The sequence below is a fragment of the Desmodus rotundus genome, chromosome 10 (assembly GCF_022682495.2).
Source record: "Desmodus rotundus isolate HL8 chromosome 10, HLdesRot8A.1, whole genome shotgun sequence".
In the NCBI taxonomy this organism is placed as follows: Eukaryota; Metazoa; Chordata; class Mammalia; order Chiroptera; family Phyllostomidae; genus Desmodus; species Desmodus rotundus.
In genome coordinates, this window is record NC_071396.1 from 48136119 (window position 1) to 48159999 (window position 23881).

General features: G+C 44.6%; 1 protein-coding gene across 5 annotated transcripts in view; it reads right to left on the minus strand.

Moving 5' to 3' along the window:
• TRPC7 (transient receptor potential cation channel subfamily C member 7) overlaps nucleotides 1–23881 on the minus strand; it is a 122692-nt gene that overhangs the window by 94645 nt on the left and 4166 nt on the right. For all 5 annotated transcript variants that reach the window (XM_024575216.3, XM_024575215.3, XM_045183942.2 and 2 more), the window contains exon 2: nucleotides 19272–20049. In XM_024575216.3, the coding sequence (XP_024430984.1) occupies nucleotides 19272–20049 (778 nt within the window). The remainder of the gene's footprint in view (nucleotides 1–19271; nucleotides 20050–23881) is intronic.

The following is a 23881-nucleotide window of genomic DNA, read 5'->3' on the forward strand; positions in this document are numbered from 1 at the left end:
GGAAAGAATAGAGAGCCCAGAAATAAACCATGTCTGTATGGTCAGTTAATATTTGACAAATATTTTACCCCATTTTATGCTTGATTGTAGTCATGAGCATACAATGGAGTAAAAATAGCCCCTTCGATAAATGGTGTTGGGAGAACTGGACTGGTATACGCAAAAAAGGAAAATGAAACTTATACCATATACCAGAATAAACACAAAATGGATAAAAGACTTAAATATGAGTTGTGACACCATAAAAATCTTAGAGGAGAACATAGGCAGTAAAATTTCAGATATTCCGCAGCGGTATGTTTGCTGATCTATCTCCTGCAGCAAGGGAAATAAAGGAAAAAGTAAACAATGGGACTACCTCGAAGTAAAGCTTCTGCACAGCCGAAGAAGCCACCATCAGAATGAAAGGGGAACCAACCTTATGGGAGACATATTTGCCAATGATATATTGGACATGGGTTTGATTTCCAAAATATGTAAAGAACTCATCTGACACAACACCAGGAAGACAAAAAATCCAGTTAAAAAATGGGCAAAGGACCTGAGTAGACACTTTTCCAAGGAGGACATACAGATGACCCAAAGACATATGAAAAGATGCTCAACATCACTAGCCATCAGAGAGATGCAAATTAAAACCACAATGAGATATCACCTCACACTGGTCAGAATGGCCATCATTTAATAAATCAAAAAACAGCAAGTACTGGCAAGGATCTGGAGAAAAGGGAACCTTATTGCACTGTTGGTGAGAATGCTGACTGGTGCAGCCGCTGTGGAATCCAAACAGTATAGAGTTTCCCCCAAAAACTGAAAATGGAGCTCCCTTTTTACCCACCAGTTCCACTGCTGGGAATATACCCTAAGAATCCTGAATCACAATTCAAAAGAATTTATGCACCCCTATGTTCATAAGCATTATTTGCAATAGCCAAGTGCTGGAAACAGCCTAAGTGCCCATCAGTAAATGAGTGGATCAGAAAACTGGTACACTTACATAATGGAATATTACTCAGCAGGAAGAAGGAACTCCTACCCTTTGTGACAACTTGAATGGAACTGGAGAATATTATACTAAGTGAAATAAGCCAGGTGGTGAACGACAAATACCATATGATCTCACCTATAAACAGGAACCTAATGAACTAAACAAACAAATGAGCAAAATAGAACCAGAGGCATGGAAACATGGGACAGAGTGACAGTGACCAGAGGGGAGGGGATAGGGGGACAATGGTAGAAAGAAGGGGAAGGGACCAGTTAAAGAACATGTATGAGTGACCCATGGACATGGACAACAGTGCGGGGATTGACTGTGGGAGTGTGGGGTGGGCAAAGTGGAGGAGGCCAAAGGGGGAAAAAATTGGGACAACTGTAAGAGAATAACAATAAAATATTTTAAAAAATAGACTACCAATATACTGTCAGTTATCTTTTATTGAGTGCTGACTGTGTGCCAGGCTCCTGGCCAAATACTTTACATATTTAGCTCATTGTTCTCATGACAAAACTAGGAGGTGGATACCATCATCATTCCTGGAACTGAAGCCCAGAGACTTCAGGGGTAGCTGGGAATTGAACTTGGGTATGGCCGACTCCAAATTTTATAATCCTAACTCTGGGAAGTACTCATCTGATAAAAATACCAACTTCCCTGGCAACTGCTCTAAAACCCTGAGCGCCACCCTGAAGGGGCAGGTTCAGAGTCCTTCCTGGTAAAGAGGAAGAGAGAGGCCCTGTTGGTAAGAGGCAGAGGTGCTGACACTGAGTGAGGCAGAAAGTACGCCATGTATCCACACCCAGGGCAAGGCCAGGGAGGCGAGGCTGGCTGAGCTCACACAGCTGAGTTTGACCACTCTAAGTAACAAGCAGATGTGTTGGTGGTCAGAGTCAGAGTGGACCCCAAAACTAATAGGATGGACCATTCCTGTTCCTCCCAAGGCCCTAAGCCTCTTACCAAAGTGCCAGTCTGTCTACTCCCCCACATCCTTTTTGGTCTTATGACTCCCACCAGGGCGGGGGTCATTCTTTTCTATTGCAGAACAGCTTTCCCTGCCTCGTCCAGGATCACTTTCTTCATGGTAAGAAGTTATGGAAGTGGGAGGGAAGCGCAGGGTTTGCAGTTTCCTTTCTGTGGTGGCTGGGGGAACTTGCAGCTCATTTCGCAGACACACAGAAACTAACTCTGGCGGGATGAGGTGGCATTGCTTGCACCAGTGGAATTCCAAGGGGGACAGCATGGTGACTGCTGTTCACAGTACACTGGCTGTTTTTAGCAAGCACCTTGGGGTCTGTTTGTACTGTTGGAGCTGAAGCACACAACATAGCTGCAGAGGAGGGCTGAATTACCACTGCCCTACTCTTGGATCCTTCCAAAGCTTTCATCCACAAGCATACCTAAGCCACTTTGGTCCATGGGTTGGCTCATGGAAGAACTCACGTGTTCATTAATCATTACTTCATTAATCAACAAAAAGAGAGATCCACCCTGTGTGGAGCACGGTGCTGGGGCCCTGGAGAAATGGTGAAGAGCGAGGCAGGCATGGTTGCTGCTCTCCTGGAGTTGACAGACCAGCGGGAATGAGACAGTGAAGGTCCTATGGCAGAGCGTGATGAGGGTCTCTCCTTGTTGTGCGAACTAGACCTGAGTTTCCTTATATCCAGTCTCATAGTGATTCCTGGGAAAGCATTTTCTTTCAGATGAACCCACTTGGTATGAGCCTGTTAGCTTGAGAGCTTGAGTGCTTTCCAGTAGTCCATCCGTAAATAGATGTTCCACCCAGTTCCACATGAGCTGGTTGAACCTTCTGTGTTCTAGAAGCTGTGCCCAGCCCTGGAGGAGTGAGAGGTGGGGGACCGGGGGGCAAAAACATGTAACCCAGTTGGGTGAATATTATGGGGTAGAGCTAGTCATTCATTCAGCAAACAGTCATTGTGTGCCCACTGTGCCAGGCCCTGTTCTAAATCTTTGTGGTACAGCCATAAGCAAAACAGAGTCCTTGCCTTTGTGGAGCTTACATTTTACTGAGTGTGGGGACTGCAGATTGTTTTATGTACTTAGATGGTTAGGGAGGAACTTCCTGAGGACGTGAGTTTGGACAGGGAGTTGAAGCCAGTGAAGGAGGGAACTATGAGGCCTTTTAAAGGGGGAGAAAGGCATGGTCTGCTTTGCACCATGGCGGACAGGGGCCTGAGCAGCCTGAGTGTTGTAGGGTCAGGGTGTGGGCCGTGGTCGTCATCTGATCAGGTGCAGTGGTGCTAAGGGGCAGGGATGGAAATGGGTCGGGGAAACATTTCTGTTTTAATACCAACAGGAAGGAAGGGACAGAGAAATTGAGAGCTCAGTATGTGGCATGCTTGGGATGTCAAACACCGGGAGGAAATTCCCTGACATGTTAACATCTGATGGGTTACAGATGATTTTTCTTATACACAAATTCATTTTTGACACTATCAATATAATCATAAAACAGTTTGAGTGTGTTGCGATGTTTAAACCTGCCTGTTTTCCTTTGCACCAAGTTTGAGGAGCCATGCCAGCCTCGCTCTTCATCGTTTCTCCATAAGTCTGAGTTTTGGAAAGGCCCCTCGTGCTGCCATGGCCGGGCCTGCAGTCTTCTCTACTTGATGTCTCATAACTTTGCTGTTTTTTTAAATACCAAATTAAAAGAAGATTCAGAAGGGTTCAGAGCAAATGTGACCTATGCATCTTATTTGCACTAACTGTATATTGTGAAAACATTTCAGAGAAACAGTAATTTAGAATTGGCATCACTGGATAACATACCCTTCCAGTGGATTCTGTCATGACTCACCTCATTATGGATTCAGAATAGTAAATGTTTGTGGGGCTAGTTTTGAAGAGTAATTATAGCGTAACAAATGTATAGAGGTAATTTTTTCAAATTTGCTGATGATTGCTGAAAATACGAATGATAAAGAGAGGCTAATAACTAGATGGCAGAGTAGCAATTAGAAAAATGTAGAGCCCTGCTAATTACAAAGCAAAAACCAAAGTTAGACAAATCAGTGCAGTAGTCCCCCTTTACGTGGGGGGTAATTTCCAAGACCCCCCAGTGGATGCCTGAAACCCCGGGTAGGACCAAACCCTATATGTATTGTGTTTTTCCTACACATCCATACCTGTGATAAAGTTTAATTTGTAAATTAGACACAGGGAGAGATTAACAAAAATAACTAATAATAAAGTATAACAATATACTGTAATAAAAGTTATGCAAATGTTGTCTCTTTCTCTCTCTCTCAAAATATCTTGTATTGTACTCAGCTTTTCACTTACAGGAGGAACTTTACAGCTTCTCTTTGGTCTGCCTGAATTCAGTATCACTAGCGTGCTTGGGGCCATTGTTAAGTAAAAGAAGGGTTGCATGAGCCTGTGATACTGCAACAGCTGATCCAAGAACCAGGCAGCTGCTCAGGGACCAATGGGCTGGTAGTGTATACTGTGTGGACACGCTGGGCGATGGGATGACTCACGTCCCAGGCAGGGCAGAGAGGATGGTTCAAAATTGCATCATGCTACTCAGAACAGTGCTCAATTTAAAACTTATGAATTATTTCTGGAAATTTCCATTGAATATTTTTGGACCACGGTTGACTGTAGGTAACTGCAGAAAGTGAACCTGTGGATAAGGGGGGACTCCTGTACTTGTGATTTCTTGGATCAAAGGAGCATGCACCCTTTTCACTTCAGTGCCCCATCCATGTGTTCCTAAGCCTGGACTGATGCATTTCTCTGCTTCCTCCAAGAAACCCTACCCCTCCTCCAGATCAGCTTGAAGGTAACTGCAGAAGGGCTTTCCTTATATCCCTGGGGAAATCCTCTGTTTCAGGCTCTGCACCCCCACGGCCTTTTATTCTTAGGGACCAATAACCCTGTCAGAGTGCTCTCTGTGTTTTTCACACTTTCATACTTGACTAATCAACTTCATTCATTTGTATATTCCAGCCCTGGACATGCCCCATTACAGAACTTAATACATTTGCATACATATACTCTGATTTAAGAGTTTTATTTGTAGGAAGTTGAGGAGTAAGTAAGTGCTGGTGTGTGGCTACCAGGGAATCGAATTAGGAACAGCAGGGGGGCATAGGTGGCTCTAAGAGATGTCTGTCTGGGAGCCGGCACTGCCGGTTAGAGGCTCATTACATTGTGCATAGACAATTGCAGTAACTTTCTGAAAGTCCCAGAAGACATGAGGAAAAGATGAATAAGTGTCTGCATTTAAATAAGTTTAATCAGGAAAATCAGATTCCAGGGATTTTTTTGTTTTTTGTTTTGCCTTAGACTGATTTATCCAGTGCATGACTGAATAACACTTGGAAGTGGGACATATACCTATTTTTTAAATATGAGAAAAGAAGACTGAGGCTTTGACACGATTTCATTTATCTCTACAGCCTCCAGTGTATCTATGTGCTGATGATTCCCAGGTTTTTCCTCCAGCCCCAACCTGTATCCCGAGGGACTGGTTCAGATAGTCCACTGCCAAGTGGTTGTGTACACTAGTAAGTCCAGCATGCAGAAGAAAGATTGCCTTTTGCTGATAGATGATTTAACCGCTCTAAGTCTGTTTCCTTATCTGTGAAGTGGGAATGATAATCATTTCGTAAACCTCAGCTTAGATGTTAAATGTTTATCAAAATACTTAATAGAAATGAGGAGCGGAAAGGGCTAGAGAAGTAGGGACTCAGGAAGGGCTTACTAGTCCAGGCACCTGGCTTTGCGAATGAGGATGAGCTGCAGAGCAGAGAATGACTGAGCCAAGATTCCGTGGTGGTTAGTGGGAGAGCCCGGCCTCCTCACTCAGTGCCCTCCCTTCAGCTGGGGGAGCCTCACCTGTCAAAGCCCCATCCTAGCATTGCCCGACAGGCTCTCTATGATGTCATGTCACCTGTGACATAGGCCCTGTCCTGCAGGAGGGTGACCACAGGGCTCCAAGTTATTTGGTTTCCTCAAGTAATCTCTACAATCTGATTACCATCAGAGCACTCATCAACTGTTCCCTTTAGGTGAAAAAAAGATCCAACTCTCTTTAAAGTTAGGTGTCTAAATTTATAATTTGAGAAGAGATATCATTTAGGCAAGAAAGCTCTGGCTCCTAATTTTTTCAGCTGAATTAAAACACTTTTTCCTCTTCCCGAACATTTCCTGGAGCTCATCTCCATGTTTTTGTTAAAATACAAGTTTTAAGCACATAAGACATCAAGTTTCTAATGTGCTATGGGAAAGTATTGGGTGAATTCTTTGGAGTACAGAACTTAAGCAAAATTAATAATCACCAGGAGATTGTCATCAGAAAGATTCTTGGGCCACTGTTTTCAAAGAATATGTAGGAGAAGCTGGAGAGAACTATTAGCTAAACAGGCAACACCCTGGTCTTCATCACCCAGTAGGTCAGCGACTGCAGGCTATGTTCCCAGGAATGAAAAGACATGAGCTCTGCCCGTCCCCCCCTCCCCACCCCCAGATCCAAGCAACTGTATTGTTAGTAAATGTGAAATGTGTTGTATTTCTAGGATGTCTGTGTGTGTGAGAGAGAGAGAGAAAGAGAGGAGAGAAGAGGTCCTTCCTTAGCATTTCAGTGTGGCCCTTCTTAATTTTCAAAGCATTTAACCATCAGTAATTAGCAAGCCTGCTCTGGAGCCCAGAATAACAAGTCATTATTATTAATTTCACACTGTAGGTATGAGAGGAAGAAAGATCATAATAACATGGAAGATAATCATACTACCAAGCATTTGGAAAGCCCTTTCCTGTTTGAGAAGTGATAGTATTTAGAAAAATTTAGCTCTGATTATTCTTATGTTACTGTCATTTTAGGACTAGGTATACAATTTTAGGGATCTTTTTAGTTTTCCTGAGACTTAATCATACTGCCCCTCCTGTGACCGTAACTGTATTCCCCAACCCCTCCAGACCTCCTGGGGTCGACAGAAGAATGCAGACTGCAGTCTACCACCTGACCTGTTTTATTGAGAGTTGATGGGTAAGTTCATGGCCTCCTGTTGTTCGGGAGGAGTGTGCTCAGGCAGTACAGGTGCCAGGATATTCAGAGTGTTCATTGCAGCTTCTTACCCCTACACTGTGTTCGAGTGTACTGATTACATATTTGAGAAATGGAAAAGAAAGAGAGAGACACTTCAACCATAACAAGTGGGATTTCTGAATGATGGAGATTTTTCTTCACTTGGCAATCAAGTGCAGTTCTCTCAGTTTTCTTGATTGGTGTTAAATCAATTGGTAGAGTTGATTGGAACTCTGCCATGGATCCAGAAGCTGCAGTGGCATTTGCTGGCTCCTTATAATTCATGGGCTCGAAGGGTAGCAGAATATGCCACCCCCAAATATGCTAGTTTGGTATAAGGATTATTTTGAGATGAAGGCAATTAAGAAGAAGTAGGTACAAGAAAAGCTGTCTGCCCTCCCCTTATTTGGCTAAAAGCAGGACATAAATTTGTAAGGGTGTCCCCCTTCCCTCACTACCAAGGACAGAAGTTAATCACCAGAGACAGCTCTGGACCCCTGTCAGCCCAGAGACAGCATCAGAGGAAGCTGGATAACAGACCTGGCTAAAACTAGTTCTCACCCTCTGCTAGTTCCTCCATATGTTTACTGCCCCGCAATTTGATGTCCTTAGAAGCTCAAAGTCCTTTTCGTTTGTCTTGTCACTTCTCTAAAACTTTATTGTCCTTTTAATATGCTGTATGAGCCCAAGCCCTCACTACCGCCTTGAGTTATTCATTTCTGAGTTCTCCTATCTGTTGTGCTATGCACATGCTAATAAACTTCTGGGTTTTTTTTTCTTTTTTTTGTTACTCTGTCTTTCGTCTGTCTAGTTTACAGGACTGTAGTCAGGGAACCTAGGAAGATAGAGGGAAAAAGAGTTTTTTTCCTCCCCTATAGTCTAATAGAGGAAAAAAAAGAACCATGACTTTTTGCCATTATAACAGCCTAAAAACTGAACACTAAAATAATCCAAAGCTATGAACTCAGAAGGGTGGAGGGAAAATCATTTTTCCTTCCCCACACGGGCCTGTCCATATTTCCCTGGCTGAGGGCTCAGGCATCCTTCTTCACATGGCCCTTCTTCAGTCCCTGGGGCCCACCCTCCCTCTAATACTGGGCCACAGGGGTTGTTTGGGACTTAGTGAATTGTCAGAGATTTAGTTTTATTGATTTATTTATATGTGTAGGGACTCTTGACTTGTCAGAATGGCATAAAGATTATTTTAAACTAAAAACATCTGAACAAACAGCAGCTAAACTTCTTTTTAAACTTTTTGGCAGAGCCTCTTAAAAACACAGCCCCCGTAGATGGGCTGGGGGCACGGGTGGGTGTTACATTCAGACAGGAGACTGACCGCTCACACCCAGACGAGAACAAATATCACAGATGCTCATGCCTTCCATTTGTTTCCCTAAAAGCCTGTGTGTTTCCTAAAAGTCCTCTTTTTCCTTAGCAACTCGTTCCTTTCCTCCCGTGGTATGTAAACCCCTGTCTTTACTGTTCAGGTAGCTACTTCTTTTAGTTACTTCTATATGCATATGGATAAATTCTGTCTTTTCTCTCTCTTTGGTTAATCACAATGTCGTAACCACTGCAGCCTAAGATGGTAGAGGAACAGTTTTCACCTCCCAACACGTGACACTGAAAATTTCCAGGAAGTGTTGACATCACATAGAGGAAATACCAGAGGTACAATATTTCATGAGAAAACCAGGATTCCAAATTGTTTGTACAGCGTCGTCACCATTGCACAGAACAAACAAATCTATGCACAGGGAAAAAAATAGTGCACCTCCTTACCTGGTAACCGATCATACAAGAAAGTCTTAGGAGTAGAACTGTGGGGACGGGTAGAGGAATAGCCATACGTAGGACACGGGGGTGGAATAAAAGTCCAGGAGCTGAAACGTGTTTGGGAATTGGTGTGCGATGGAAATGGCATCACAGATTAGTGGGGGAAAGTAAGATTCTCTGATAACAGTGCTGGGAAACCAGCTCTCGGAGAAAAGCAACAGTGTGACCAAACTCCCCCTGCATACCAAAGTGAACTCCAGAAAAGGACAAGAACCGTATGATCTCACTCACATGCGGGACAGAAAACAGAAAGCAGCAAACAAAGCAAAGGAACTCACGGGCACAGACAATGGAGGGGAAGTGGGTCAAGTATATGGTGATGGGAAACTTGACTTTGGCTGGAGAGCACGCGGTAGAGTCTACAGATGATGTGTCATAGAACTGTACACTCGAAACTTACATAATCTTATTAATGTCACCCCAGCACATTTAATAAAATCAAAAAGGTAAATGGTAGATCTATGAAGGCAATGGAAGAACAAAATAGGTGTAATATAGGAGAATATCTTTGTGACCTTGGGTGGGGGGAAGGATTTCTTAATGAACCTAATTCACAAACTTTTCAAAAATATAAGGGTTTTTGTTTCATAAAGGGTGACACAGACAAATTTCACAGAGGACCGATAATTGGGAGAAGGTATCTGCAACACCTGAAGTAGACAGGAACTAGTATTTAGAATATAACAGGAACTCTTGAATGAAAATGTAAAAATACCCCCAACCAGAAAGCCTGTTAAAAAGTGGGTAAAGGAATGATAGGAAGAGGCAAGGCATAGCAAAGAGATACCCGTGTGGCTGAACAATATGTGAAGCACTCTGCTTCATTAGCAACTAACGCAATGCAAATTAAACCAATCTCGCAGCCCTCGTACTGGCAAACCTTTGAAGGCAGGGTAACACCCAGAGCTGGCAGCACGGGGCAAACCACAGCCCCAAGGGCCAGCCTTCTGGGGAGCAGTCGGGGCCCTGAGTGTGGGCAGACCTCACTGGGTCTGTCACAGAATGCTGAAGGAGGATAGTGAGCAGGTACAGGATGTTCTTTGCAGCTTTGCGTGTGGTAACAACAGACTAGAGTCAGTCTAGGTGTCTGTCGCTGCGGGAATGCGAAAGTGAAAGGCTGCAGGTACAGATGATGGAGTGCTAGGCAGCTGGCAGAAGCAGTGGACTAAGTTTACACACAGCAGTGAGGAGAGACTATAAGAAAGGGAGTAATTTTATCGTGTGATCCCTTTTATGTAATTATAAACACAGAAACCAACAATATATTTTCCCATAGTCTCCATTAGTATATAAGCTCTATGAGGCAGAAATTACAGGGTTTTGATGGTCCCTACGTGTTTCCAGCCTCTGGAGCTTTTCACATCATAGGTGCAAAGGACATATTTCTTGAGTAAATGATACATGTAGACACACACACATTACATATACACATTTATATGTGTATGTACTTTGGGGCAGGGAGAATGAAAATGAGGATAAAGTATGAAGGGAAAACAGTATGATCATGTTCCATCAACTGAGTCATAGAATTAATTCCAAATTTTGCACCTGGGGATAGGGGGAGCAGTAGGAGGGAACATACGCGTGTGAATTGTTCATAGATGGTGGGATTCATGCTGAACTTTCTATCTCCTCTCCTCTGCTATATTTTCTAAAGGTTCTGTAATCAGTGTGTTTTATTTTCATTATCCCCAAACCCAACACTTGAAAATGTTTTTCTCGTACTTGAGAGGGCAGTTTCCCAATACCGAACCTCCCCCATTCCTTCTGTCAGCTACCTCCCACCTCTTACCGCCCTGCTCTCCCAGCCACCACACGCACCCACTCACACCGAATTCCAGTACCTCTGTCTCCACTTGTGCCTTGGTCAGTAGAAACCATCAGCAATCTCCCTGTTTCTTCCGGACAGACTCTTAGTTTTAGGACTGCCTTTGGCTTCCCAGAATAACTGACTTTTGGCCTTCTGCCCCACCCTGCTGTGAGGTTGGCCTGGATTGCTGGGGTCATCCTTCCCCAGTTCATCTGAACCTGGTGCTGTCCCTTTATATTGGGTTGAATAGTGGCTCTTCAAAATTCACATCCCTCCTGGAACTTCAGTGTGGGACCTTCTACGGAAACAGTGTATTGCAACTGTAATTAGTTAAGATGAAGTCCTACTGGATTACGTGGGCCCTTAATCCAAAGTGACTGGTCTTTGTAACAGTGTTCTTATAGGAAGAGAATAAGGGACACAGGAACACACAGGGAGATCACTGTGTGCCTGCACAGGCAGAGATTGGAGTAGTGTGTCCACAAGTCAGGGGTCACCACGTCGGCCAGGAAGAGGCAAGGAAAGATCCTTCCCCAGAGCCCTTGGAGAGAGCATAGCCCAGAGAACACCTTGATTTTGGACCTCTGGCCTCCTGAACTGTGAGAGAATACGTTTCTATTCCAAAGCTTTGGAGGAAGGGGGAGAGGCCTACTCCATGCCCTTATTTATGCTAAAACCAGCTCCAGTTGAGTAACAATTAGAGATGAAATTTAGCCATTTTCCTCACTTCAATGAAAAATTTAACTTGGTTCACGCAGCCAAACAGAGGGAGAAAGGTGTCCTCAGAATCTGGAAAATGTAGAAAGATCAGAATCCAGTGGAACCCTTTTTATTCTGAGCTATCACTCAGGAAGCTCTTTTCAGCACTCTGTGCCAGCAAAACTTTGCCGTGAGCAGTTCACCCAGACCTGGGGAGTGAGCTGCTCCTACCCCAAGGGATCTTCTGACTGTGCTGTCACTGGTGGTGAGGGGTTGCCCGCTGGTTGGGATATGCTGGTCCTTCCACACCCATGTGCCCTCATCCCCTTCCTGGGTGGACCTCCCTTCCTATTAGTCATCCAGCTCCTTTCATCTGGCCCCCCAATCCATTTTCTGCAGTCAGTAGAGTGGATCTTTCCTAACTGCAGAGTTGAGTCACTCACTCACCTGCTGAAACCTTCCAATGGCTTCCATTCACCCTAAAATGAAGTCCAGCTTGTTACCATAGCTGCCAATGGTAAGGTCATGGCTGGGGTGTTCTGTCACCTGCCACCTCTCCCTTTACTCCCTGCCATAGGGAGCGACTCAGGATTCTCTAAAAGGCCTCTCTTTGCCTTTCTGCACTGGGCTGTTTCATGTGCAGTTTCTATGCCTAGAACCATGTTTCCCATTCCATGCTGTCTGTCTATCTCTCCCATACTCCCAGGTTTTCTTTAAGCACTGTCTCTTCTGGGACATCTCTAAACACATGGACGCGTGTGTGTGCACGCATGCGTGCGTGCACGGACCCACCTACAGTCAGCAGTCCCACTAAGGCAGCTCTTTCAAAATTGCCCTTTTACCACTTAGCACAATTTGTAAAGCTATGTTCATTTGTGTGATTCTGTGAGGAATGCCTATATTCTCCACTAGACTAGAAGGTCCTGAGGGTAGGAACTTGATTTTGTTCATCATTTCATCTTAGCACCTAACCCAGAGCCTGGCTCATACTATGGGCTTAATAAAGCCGAATGCTGGATTATCCTCAGGTCACTCTGGCACTATCCAGTTCTGATATTCTGTGAGTCAGCAGACCCCATACTCCCGTTCCACCCTCCCAATAGTTTTTCACATTTAATCTGAATGTGAATTTGCTAGTAAAACACATGCCTCTGTGTTGATGGTGTGTGCAGCATCCTTGATTAACGTCACCCTATTATGAGTAATTTGTAGTGTTGTAACTTCAGCAAAAATTTCTGCATTTTCATAATTTCCATTGATTTAATTTGTGCTACTACTCATCGACTAATGTTCTCTAAGAACTGTCTCCATTTTCTCTGTATCTCTGATATTTCAGCCTGATAGTTACACTTGAATAGGAAATTATTTTTTCTCATTTTTTTGTGCGTGTAGTGATGAATCATGTCCATGGAGATATTTTTTAAAAAGTAATCTGTACATAGCAGGAGCTGTGCCTGCCCATGTCCTCCTTCCCCTGCTCCCCCGTCTTTCCTGCCTGTGCTGCTTCCTTTCCCAGCAGTGCTTTTTGCAGTGCTCCAGGCTCCCTCGGTGTCAGCGGTCTGAATTTTTCCAGTTGGAAAATGTCCTTTGCCTTGTTTTAAACCATGGAGCTCACATGCACAGCCCATACTGTCTCTTGTTCTGGCAAGATCTCTTGATAGGTAGAGAGGGAATCTTAGCAAAATCAGGAAGACCCTTGGAATAAAGGAAATGCTGAAACTTAATTTGTGTTTATTGGGAGGAAGAGTGTGGCACTGGAAATCCTGTGGACTTCCGGGAACAAAAAGGGATTCCCACTTGGTGTGGGGAGGGTCAGATTCTCTGCATAGAGTTTTATATTCTTCATCTCATTTAATCCTCACCAGTACCCTGGGAGGTCCTTACTCATTGATTCACTCACCAACTCATTATTAGGTACTGAGTACCTTCTGTGTGGGGGGACTTTCTTGAGGTCAAATGGGATGAGACGTAGAAAGCCTTGACAACTGGGTGAATAGTGATGTCATGTACAGAGAGGAGGACAAGGGCAGGAGTTTGGGCAGGGGAAACAAGCATTCCGTTTTGGACATCTTACAGTTCTAATACCTGCCCTCTTCCCCCTTTTTCAGATCAGGAAACTAACTTCCACCAGTGCCCAAGATTGGGTTGCTGAGAGATGGCTCTGGGACTGGAACCCAGGTCAGTCTGATTCCAGAGCCAGGATTTTTGCTCTCAAAGCCTTGAGGAAAAAAAGTGTGGTTGCCCTGGGTGTTCATCAGAGCCTGTCCACTGCCCTTGTCCTCTTCTAGCACAGTGGCCTCCTTTATGCCACCTAAATACCTGTCACCCACTGTATGCTGTTTCCATGTGCTTTAGAGGCTGATACTCTTGGCATAAACCACAGAAGTGGAAAATCATTTAACTTTAGGCATTAGTTGTGACCCAGTGATAAATTGTCACTAAAGGACACGTTAATTAGTTTTTTCCTGTTATGATTCATTAATGTCCTCCAGACAGGTAGAAAACTACAAAAAGACAAAGCTAACATGGGCTGAAGTCACCTCTGTCCCTTCTCCTGAGATAAGCCAGTCACCAATCTTACTGTCAGATATGAAAGCTGAAGACCCTGACCCCTGTGTGGACCTGTTGACCAGCCTGCATGGTCTGACTGTCCCTTCCCTGTATGTGCTTACTGACCTCTGGGATCTTTCTCTTTTCTGCTCCCATTCCGCATCGCCAGGCACTGGTGCAGGGAGCGTGGGTGACCCAGTCAGAGTCCTGAGGGTATGGGGGAGGATATACAAGTGAGGGCTGTGAAGGGTGTTCTGACACAGTCTCTGAAAAAACAAATTGCTTTGAGGACGTGCAGCCTGTACAGTTAAAAAATTTTTCCCATTGGAAAAGGAGACAATTTTCAAGTTATCTCATTCATGTTAAGCAGGCATTTGTTTATACTTCTCGCCAAGCTTACAAACTTCAATGAAATGGATTTTCCCAAGATGTTGGGCTATAAACTTTAAAAATCCTAAAAATATTCAAAGCATGTGAGGGACAGGTGCAAGCACAGATTCCACTGGAGGCAGTGGGCTTTGGCACTGCCTCAGGCCCAGGGTGGGCCTGTCTTCAGGCTTCCTGGCTCCCGGCACCAGCTGGCCAGAGTTCACGTCCCCTCTGAGCTCCTTACCACAATGCTGAGTCCCCCCTCCTCAGCCTCCCCTCCTCTTCCCTTCCCCATTTTGATAAGTTTGCAAGCAGATTACAAACTGTCATCTCAACATCTTTACCTTCCACAATGACATCTCACTAGAGATCATAGCAGGTGGCAAATTGGTCTGATTTATGATTATTTGCATTTTTAATTTGTGCTATTTTAGGCCCACAGAGTTTTTTATGGGTGTTAAAATGGCAACACAAACATCAATACATAATTCATCATCTATTTTTCATAATACATGTGGTTAGCAACTCATTGACAAACAGAAAATTTGTCAACACTTTCAGCAAGATGAAGGTGCAGCTCTAGCTTCCTTGCTCCTCCCCTTCCTCTCTGTGCTCTGTACGAATAAACTGTTCGTGACTGAGCACAATCAGCAGCCTGCATGCTGATATTTTGTCAACAGGAAATGCTTTCTCAGTTGCAGTTTTGTCATTATTCAGAGTGACCAAATCTTAACTAAGGTAAAGGGTTTGTTGGGCTTCCACAGTTCCCTGACTTGGGAACATGGTACTTTGCAATTTAAGCAAAAGATGAGAGAGGAGGAGGGATACCTCCAATCTCCATCCTGCTCTGTCATTCCTTTCAAAGCCCCAGACCGTACTCTACAGTATTCTCTTGTACTTTCCTTCCCCCTCCCCTCCCACTCCTGCTAGGCATGGCTGTTGGCATAACTCTAAATCGGAAGAAAGCTATAATACCTGTGATCCTTTGAAACAATAGCTACACGGATAAACAACACACATAGGCAGAATGCCAGGGATTTGACTGGGAAGACAGTGGCAAAATAAAGGGGACCCTGAGTAATTTTATCAGAAAGATGACCAGTTTAAAAAAAATACTAAGCAGGCTCTTTCAAGAGAAATGTACAGACCTTATTACATTCTTGGTGGCAGAAGCCGTAACTCAGCTGAGGTAGACAAATTCCTCATTTTTTACCATGCTACTCCAGGTGCCGCTACACGGAGAGAGCCTGTTCCCTCAGCGAGACACCTCTGCATAGTCCATTCCCTTCTCCTTCTCCTACTGCAGAGATAGACCAGTCAGCCAAACTGTCATCTGTGGGCCGTGCTCCCAGACCCCACCTGGTAGGCACTGTAGGCAAGATCAAGACACACTCTGCCCTTGGGAGTTCAGTGGTCACTGCACCGTACAGTGCAGCAAATGATTGGTCCTTAGGTATTTAATGTGAGTTGTTTCATCCATTCAACCACCTTGTAACCTTTCGAGCTTCCCTATCTCACCGTGTCCATCAAATACCTCTATTAAATCCATGCACACAGGAAGAGCTTAACCCATCAGTAAAAGTAATCACTTGCTTCATCTGTTGAAATGATTATCCTTTTAGGATTTCCTTCATTTCCTTCATTAAGTATTTATGGAATGCTTACTAGATTCCTGGGTATAATTCAAGATACTAGAAAGTCCTCAGTGGACAAGTGGAGCATTAACAGTTTTCTAAACCCAGGAAGATTAGAAAATCCTTGAACAGAGCTGTATAATTTCCACACTATAAAGAATGGTTTTCCAGCCAGCCTCTGACTCCTGCCACAATTTACTGCAGACCTTGACATTAGCTGAACTTCTTGCTAATGACTAGACGCTATTCTGGTGGTAACTTAAACAGACTCTGAAAATAATAGCCTAGGTGACTGAAACCACCTAGGTTTTCATGCATAATGCTCATCGGGAAGAGTCACTCCCAGAATGAGTGTCTTAGAGGATCTGGAGGATGACACATGACATCTGCATGGAGAACCTGATAGCTTTTTTATACAGTTGATAGCACTGCATCATCTCTGTAATACATGGCTACAGTCAGTAGTGTGTAGTTCCTTTAAAGCAGACCAGACTCCTGAAGGGTGCATTTCAGAACACAGACATTTACTCTTCATTCTTCTACTACCGTTTGACTCCCCTCTTGCTAAGGTGCTCTGTTCTCTGAGAAGGTCTATGATGTCAGGAATGCACGTGCAAGCATAGTTGGATAAGTAATGAAGTTCTGAAGGAACGCTGATGTTAATTTATAATGCACCCTTTGTTGCAATGTGAGACATTATTTCAAACAAAGGTAACTAGGGGGATGTTGATGGCCAGTGAATGCGTGTTTGTGTGAACTCTCATCTGCTCAAATCATCGCATTGTGGAAAGGGCTTGTCATCGTGTTAGTAGTGTTCTTAATTGCCCATAATTTTCATAATTTACTTTTTAAATCAAAATATCATAGTAAACGCTTTTTAGCAATTTCCAGGTTTAGATATTATATGTACTAAAACATGCCAGACTTTGGGTTTTAGTAAAAGGAAACAAATGGCCTGGATGTAATTCCACATGTTAGTCTAGCATCATTTTATCCAGTAAGGCTGGCATGCTCCCAGTTTTCAGGTAAGTAGAGAATTGTGCCATTATCCAGATAATCTGATTCAAAAAACATTTTTTTCCTGGAATTGTTTCTTCTCGGCCAGAAATATCTAAATTAACTGGCTTATCCATTTTTTCCCCCATGACCCAAATGCAGATTCAGTCTGAAGCCCAGGTTAAAGCAAAATTCCACCAAGTTTCCTTGGGGCATCACTGGCCTTATTGCTGGTAGGTGGAGTTTACTGGATAGAAACAAGGACACAGAGGCAGTAGCTACATGTCTTGGGAGCTTCTTTGGGTAACCTCTACATCTGTTCCCACCAGCTTCTCTAGATGAGGCTATGAACAAGGCAGGATTTAGGGTAGTGTCTCCAGTCCAGTAGATGGGCCCAAGATGGGGGCACAGACAGAATAAAATTAGTTAATAGTATTCTTTTTCTATTCACAGTTTTTGGTGCCCTGTGGCTTCCTGTAGGCCTGGCTTTTCTGTCCCTGGCCATTGGGTGATCCCATTCCTACAGAGAGGCTTCCATGGCTGCATGCACACATAGCTAAACTGTCCTGTGTTTTGTTGCAGTGTCTCACACTCTAAATCCTCTAAGCCATCTCACCTCCCAGTCAGGGACATTCCCCAAACTCCAGCTCTCATCCTCTTAGTCCCCTAGTCACAAGCTTTCCGTGGCTCTCCATTTCCTATGGGAGAGCATCCCAGGCACTCAGTGTGACCTGCAGGGCCCTCTGATGTCTGCCTCCAGTGCATCTCTTCAGCATTCCTTCTGTGTGCCTCTCCAGGAATCTACCTAGTCACACAGAGCTTCTCAGCAGCCCCCTTGCCTGCTGGGGTCCATACTAGACCTCACCTTCACCTGCCTTTTCCCAATGCCGACCTCTCCTCTCACTGATCCAGTTCCTCCTGCTAAGCAATGCCCAGCCCAATTCCATTTCCTTCTTTGAGAGCTCCCTGAGTGATGTGGTCCCTTGCTGTGGGTCGGTATCCATCCTCAGCCACATACTTATGTCCTCTGCAGGGGCAGCTCTTGCACTGATGTCTTGTTTGGACAATGACTTGACTCCTGCAGGTGACATCTCTTCCCAGCTCTGCATCAGCCCTGCCTGTGACCCCTTTTTAGTATACTCCATACCATCATAGGCCCTGATTGAAAGGCAGGATGAGAAATTACAAGCCCAGTTGTAGTTTCTTCTCTTCCAGCCACACCTTCTGCACTGGAGTATTCCTTTATCATTCGGGTAAAGACAAATGAGACTCTGAGAAGCGCAGTGCATGAAAAAGGCCTCTGACTTGCAATTTCCCATAATGGCTACAAGCTGGTTCTGATATCCTAGCACCTAGATTAGGATGATGGCTTTGCTACTGCTGGCTGTGTGGCATCTCTCTTCCTCTGTGCCCTCCTACAGAATGAGGGTACTAATGGTATCCACATCAGTGGTTGCTGAGGGGATGAACAATGTCATATTAAGGTAGGTAGTCTTCAGCACACAGTAAGCACTCACTGAATGTTTGCTTTTAATTATTATTGAACACTGTCAAAAGAACTAGATCCCAGTGTTCTCTTTCAGAGGGGATTCAGTTGACAGGAAAAACATAGGCCCACTATTGAGTAATGGACTTTGGAGATGGGTCTCTGTCCCCTGGGCTAGCCTGGTAAGTCCAGGTGTTATTGGGGTGGCTGATTTACAGGGCTTTGCCCCATGCCCATTTACTGGGGTGAAAAGCCCAACTCTGCAGACAGTTTTATTTTCATTTTCATGTACCTTCTCCTTAGCCCATTTGATAGGACAACAGCAGTTGCTTGCTAAATTGAGAGAGGCTACAACCAAGTCTTTTTAGCATTAGATATGAGACTGAATCTAGGATTAACACAGTCCAGGATGGGATAGAGATGTGAACCAGACAAGTTAAAGCCACACAGGTGAGACGGCAAGACCCAGATCTGCACTAGGAAACCACTGCAGGATTTCTAGATACCCATGAGCTCCCTGGGTGGAGAGCTGAGGCATTTACACCGGCACCACAATGCAATCCTGTTTGCATGTGGCTGGCCTTTCACTGCATGGATTTTTGGGAGTCATCTCTTCACCACATTTATGTGGTTTCAAATATTCCACCTAATGTGTGGCTTTTCTTTTTCAGACCTACATCTGACACAGGTTGAGAAAGCGCCCTTCCTCTCTGTGAGCCCAAAAGACAAGAACCCGAGGCCTTCACCCTGGGTTACACCAGAAGACAACCTGTTTCACTACTAGACACACCTGGAAGAGCCCACTGCGCAAGCTGCCTGCAGGGTGGTGAGTGGTGAATTACCTTGAATTCAGTCTCAATGTTGGCTAGTCTGGCCAACTCATTGCTTAGCTCCAGCGCGGTGAGGACAGGGTCTTCGCTGGACAGGGACAAGTAGGCGGCACTTGCCAATCCCTTGTAGGCATTCATGCGGGAGCGCGAGTGGCTGAAGGAGTCCTTCCGCTGCTTCTCAGTGCACTCGCTGCACTTGCAGAAGTAGTCGTGGGGCCGCTCGATGCGGGCGCCCTTGAGCAGGAGGATGTGCACGATTTCATACTCCTGGCAGTGGGCTGCGAGGATGATGGGTGTGATATCGTGGGAGAAGCGCGTGCCATCCTCATCGTAGGCATAGAAGTCGTCGTCGCGGAGCTCCTGCTCCAGCGGGCTGAGCGTCAGGCGCTGGCCCTGGGCAAAGGCTGGGTGGTTGAGGATGGCCTCCACGATGCGCACGTAGCCCTTGCTGATGGCCAGCAGCAGCGCATCCCCCACCCGCGCCAGGTTCTCCTTCTTGAGCAGCAGCTCTGTGACCTCCAGGTGCTCGTTGCCCACGGCCAGCTGCAGTGCGTTCTGCCCCATGTAGTCTACACAGTTGAAGTTGAGGGTCTTAGACTCCTCCAGCATTTTCCTGACCACTGGGATGTTACCATACTCAGCCGAGTCCAGGAAGCGCTCTTCCTCAGGTGTCAGGCTGGTGCCCTTCTCGTTGAACATGTAGGCAGGACCCCGGATAGCCTGGCGGCGGCCCTTCTCCCTCAGTGTCGTGTGCCGGCGCTGCATGTTTTTGAAAGCGCCACTCCCCAGCCTGTGGGGTGACAAGGCAAAATACACAGTTACTTTCTCACGGGCCAGTGGGTTCTCCAGGGGCAGAGCAAACAAATATTGTTGAGATAAAGAAGAATGTCATGATTGGAATCTTAGGAGAAATTATGAAATCTTATTAGAAATCATTGTCTGATCACTGAGATTAAGACAAAGTGGATAGCCAGAACTATTCTTATTCATGTGGAAGTACTAGTTAGCCAGCATCTACACTACGTTGGGGGAGGAGGGAGGCGGAGCGGAAATGGGGGTTTAGGTGGAGTGTCATGGGAGATGGGGGTGGTGGGTGTGGGGTACTGATGTGGCTGACAGGCCAAGGTCTGTCGGTTTTATTTCCATTTGTGCAAAGTTGACCATGTCCTGTCACTTCTCTGCGCTTTGACCTGCACAGTGTGATTAACTTTTGTGTGCCATAGGGCCCCCAGGAGCATTAAGTGAGGCAGCATGCATGTAGAAAGTACTAGTCACTGCCAGTTTATTCCACCTCCTCCTGCCTGTTGGTAAGCCGAGCTCTCCAAGGGCTGTGCCGGGGACCTGGCCGCCATGGGCACGGCTGCCTTTGGTTCAGTTGTGCTGTTCGCAGTGACAAAACCGTAGCAACGTGTGAGCCAGCCACACCCACTGTCTCTGCATTCAGTGCTGTCCTGTGTGAGGACTGTGCTTGTTTTCTGGTCCCCGTGAAGCCTGAGCATGTCCTGAAGGGCAGGGGGGGCAGCTGGTGGCAGGGAGGATCATTCCACTTACTCATGGCCACACAGCAGCCCTCCTGAAAAGCCTTAGCCGTAACTTCTCAGGAAAGAGCCTGGATTTTTACATGGATGGAGGACAGGTCAAGTTGTATGCTAGGTTCATTTCTGTTGTGTTCTTTCCCATTGTGGCACAGTGTAGATGGTAATACTAATACTGATGATAATGGCAGTTAACAGCTATTAAGCACCTGTTATATGCCAGGAGCTATATTAAGATGTTAGTATACCTCACATGTATTGCTTGTGTAATTCTCACATCAACCTGTGAGGCAGGTAGTGTTATTGTCTTTGTCTCAGATGAAGACCCTGAGACAGGTGGGGCTGAGAGACAGACTTGGAGGTCAGAAGGTCTGGAGTCAGAATCCTGGCTCCACTTTTGCCAGTCTTGTGACTTTGGACAAGTTACCTAATGTTTAGTTTGCCAAAGTTTTAAAGTGGCACACTGAGAGAATAACAGTTGTAGTATACTTTGAGCTTGAACTAGATACTTCATGTCCAGCTAGCCTTCAGATCTTGAGCAGGCCCTCAGCTCAAGATGCTTTAACTAGAGAGTCTGGACCAGATGTTTCCTAACTTTGTATGAACTTGAACATTGTAAGCTTTTCTGGTTCTCCAGTCGGCCCTACCTATATTTTCTATTCTCCTTTTCTAGTCTACCCCCACACATGTTACTCAAGTAATTCTAGAATGGCACACGTTTCAAAAAGAGTGCATCTGTTCTAAAGAGTATGTACTTAGGGATTCGTTTTGAACTGTTTTCATGTTCCTGTCTGTTACTGGTCATGTCTCTATGCATTAAGGACACTCAGTATTTCACTGAAGCCATTTGTAAATAATAAGGTACTCACAGGAAAAAGGCTTTTAAACTAATCCTAGTGTTTTGAGATTTAAAAAAAAGTAGTAGTGTTGCCCAGTCTTGTGATGTTTTAAAATTTGGGGCTTCATACCCTTTTGGTCTTAGCTCCTTTTAGGGGTCCCTATCTGGCATGAAGCAAAGACTGGGAGGTCAGAGTTTGCACTCTCATTCTGTCTGGGCCTGAGTCACCCTTCATGGGAGAACCTGCGGAACTGTTCCGTGGAGCAGCTTCTTTAGCTGCAAAAAATAAAAGGAATAATTATGGGGAACTCCATTGAAAGGCAATTGTGGGTGATAAATCCTAATAGAGAGCCCTGTGCTCCTTTAGGAAGAGCATCTGAACTGCCATCCACTTTCCTAAAGTGCACTTGGAAAGCAGATTGCTGGGGAAAAGATTCTTAGGATTCAAGTTCATAAGCTCCTTCTGAGCCCATTACTGTCAACAAATTTCATCATTTCAGGGAGGGAGGCCAAAGTAGACCATAAATTGGGAGTCCAACAGAGGAGGGGCTCACAAATAGGGTGCATTTATTACTATAGGTTTTTCAAAAGGAGAGGAGGTGACTGAGTTCAACATTCACCTCATTTTCATTCCCAAGGGGCCTTGTTTCAGAGGATGTTGTGAATTCAGTTTTAAGGTCTGTCAGCTGGATACACAGACTCAAGTGGGAAAGGGCCCACAAAAGACTAATAATCCTTCTCAGCCTGTCCTATGATGATGCTTATACCCCACTCAGGACCACCTTCCTAGACTTACACATCACAACTCTACTCAAGAAAAGGCAGTTTCTACTCAAGAGCATCTGAGCAGTGTGTCAGAGATGGAATGGCAGCTGTCCTGGGAGGAGCTTGAGCCTGATCCCACATTACTTTTCCTTTAGCAGGTCTGCTCAAGAGGGAGAATAGGCAGACTCCAAGGTCAAGGGTATACAACTGTTACACAGCAACAAGCCATGGGGAGATTAATTCAAAGGAAATATAATAACTACTGAACCAAGTCAGAGTAGAGAAATGTTTCACAAGGAACACATAAGTACCCAATCTAAATTCAGAGCTCACATGAATATCATATGTCATAGATACTACAGCCTACAAATTGAAAGGATGGTAAAGCATTATTTGTTAATTTCTTTCATTAAACAAACAAACATAAAATGCAAGGTATTAGCATTCTCACTTTTAGGTGGAGAATCTGAGTTAGATGACATGAAAAGATGAAATCTTAGGGCAAGTAATTTCTGTACAAGAATAGAGCATCGTATATATCTTGATGTTTCTATAATGATGTCTTATCAAAGAAGAAACACAAATAGCTAGTATTTGTGAGAAGTTAAAATGCTCTCACTAGTTGACATGTGTTTTTTCAAATGACCTTGAAAGCAGATACCCAGGTGTAGCAAATAAACAAGCCTCTTTTTCTCAGCCTTAAAATCTCAGCTTTGACATACATTTGGATGCTCACAGAACTGTCTGTTCCGCTCCTTTCCTAGCAGAATTTGGCATTGATCAAACCTTGTGGGCCTTCAAGTTGTGTATGCAGACAGGCATATAATGGGACATGCTACTCAGTGAGATTGCTTCTCACATAAGGGGCTTCACATCAGCCCCTGGGGCTACCCGAGTTGATCCATGTATTGATGGAGGCCTATTACCCTGATATCCCTCTATGTTTTTTAAACATTTTTCTGCATTCTTAAGGTATAACTGATGAATAAAATACAACAGTAAAATATTTAAAGTATGCATTGTGGTGATTTAATATATGTTGTTTATGTCATGAAAGGAATCCCACTATCTAATTAACATTCATGACCATGTATGTACATATGTGTGAATATGTATATATGTATATATACATGTGTGTGTGTGTAGAGAGAGATAAAGAGAAAGAGGGTGAGAGACAGAGAACATTGAAGTTTTACTCTCTCAGCAAATTTCAGTTATGAAAGTGTTATCAACCATAGTCACCAAGTTTTACACTAGATCTTCAGACCTTATTCATGTTACAGCTGCGTTTGCACCCTTTTACCATCCTCTTCCTATTTCCCCTGTTTAAACATTTATACACCTATGACTATATTAGGCCTCCATATACTTGCTATTTAATCTTGACTTTAGTCAGGCTTCAGCCATATGTTCCACATGGATTGGAAAGAATCCCCAAAAAATGTGTTAGAAAGAGGAAGTTATTTTGTCCACAATGGCTGGTG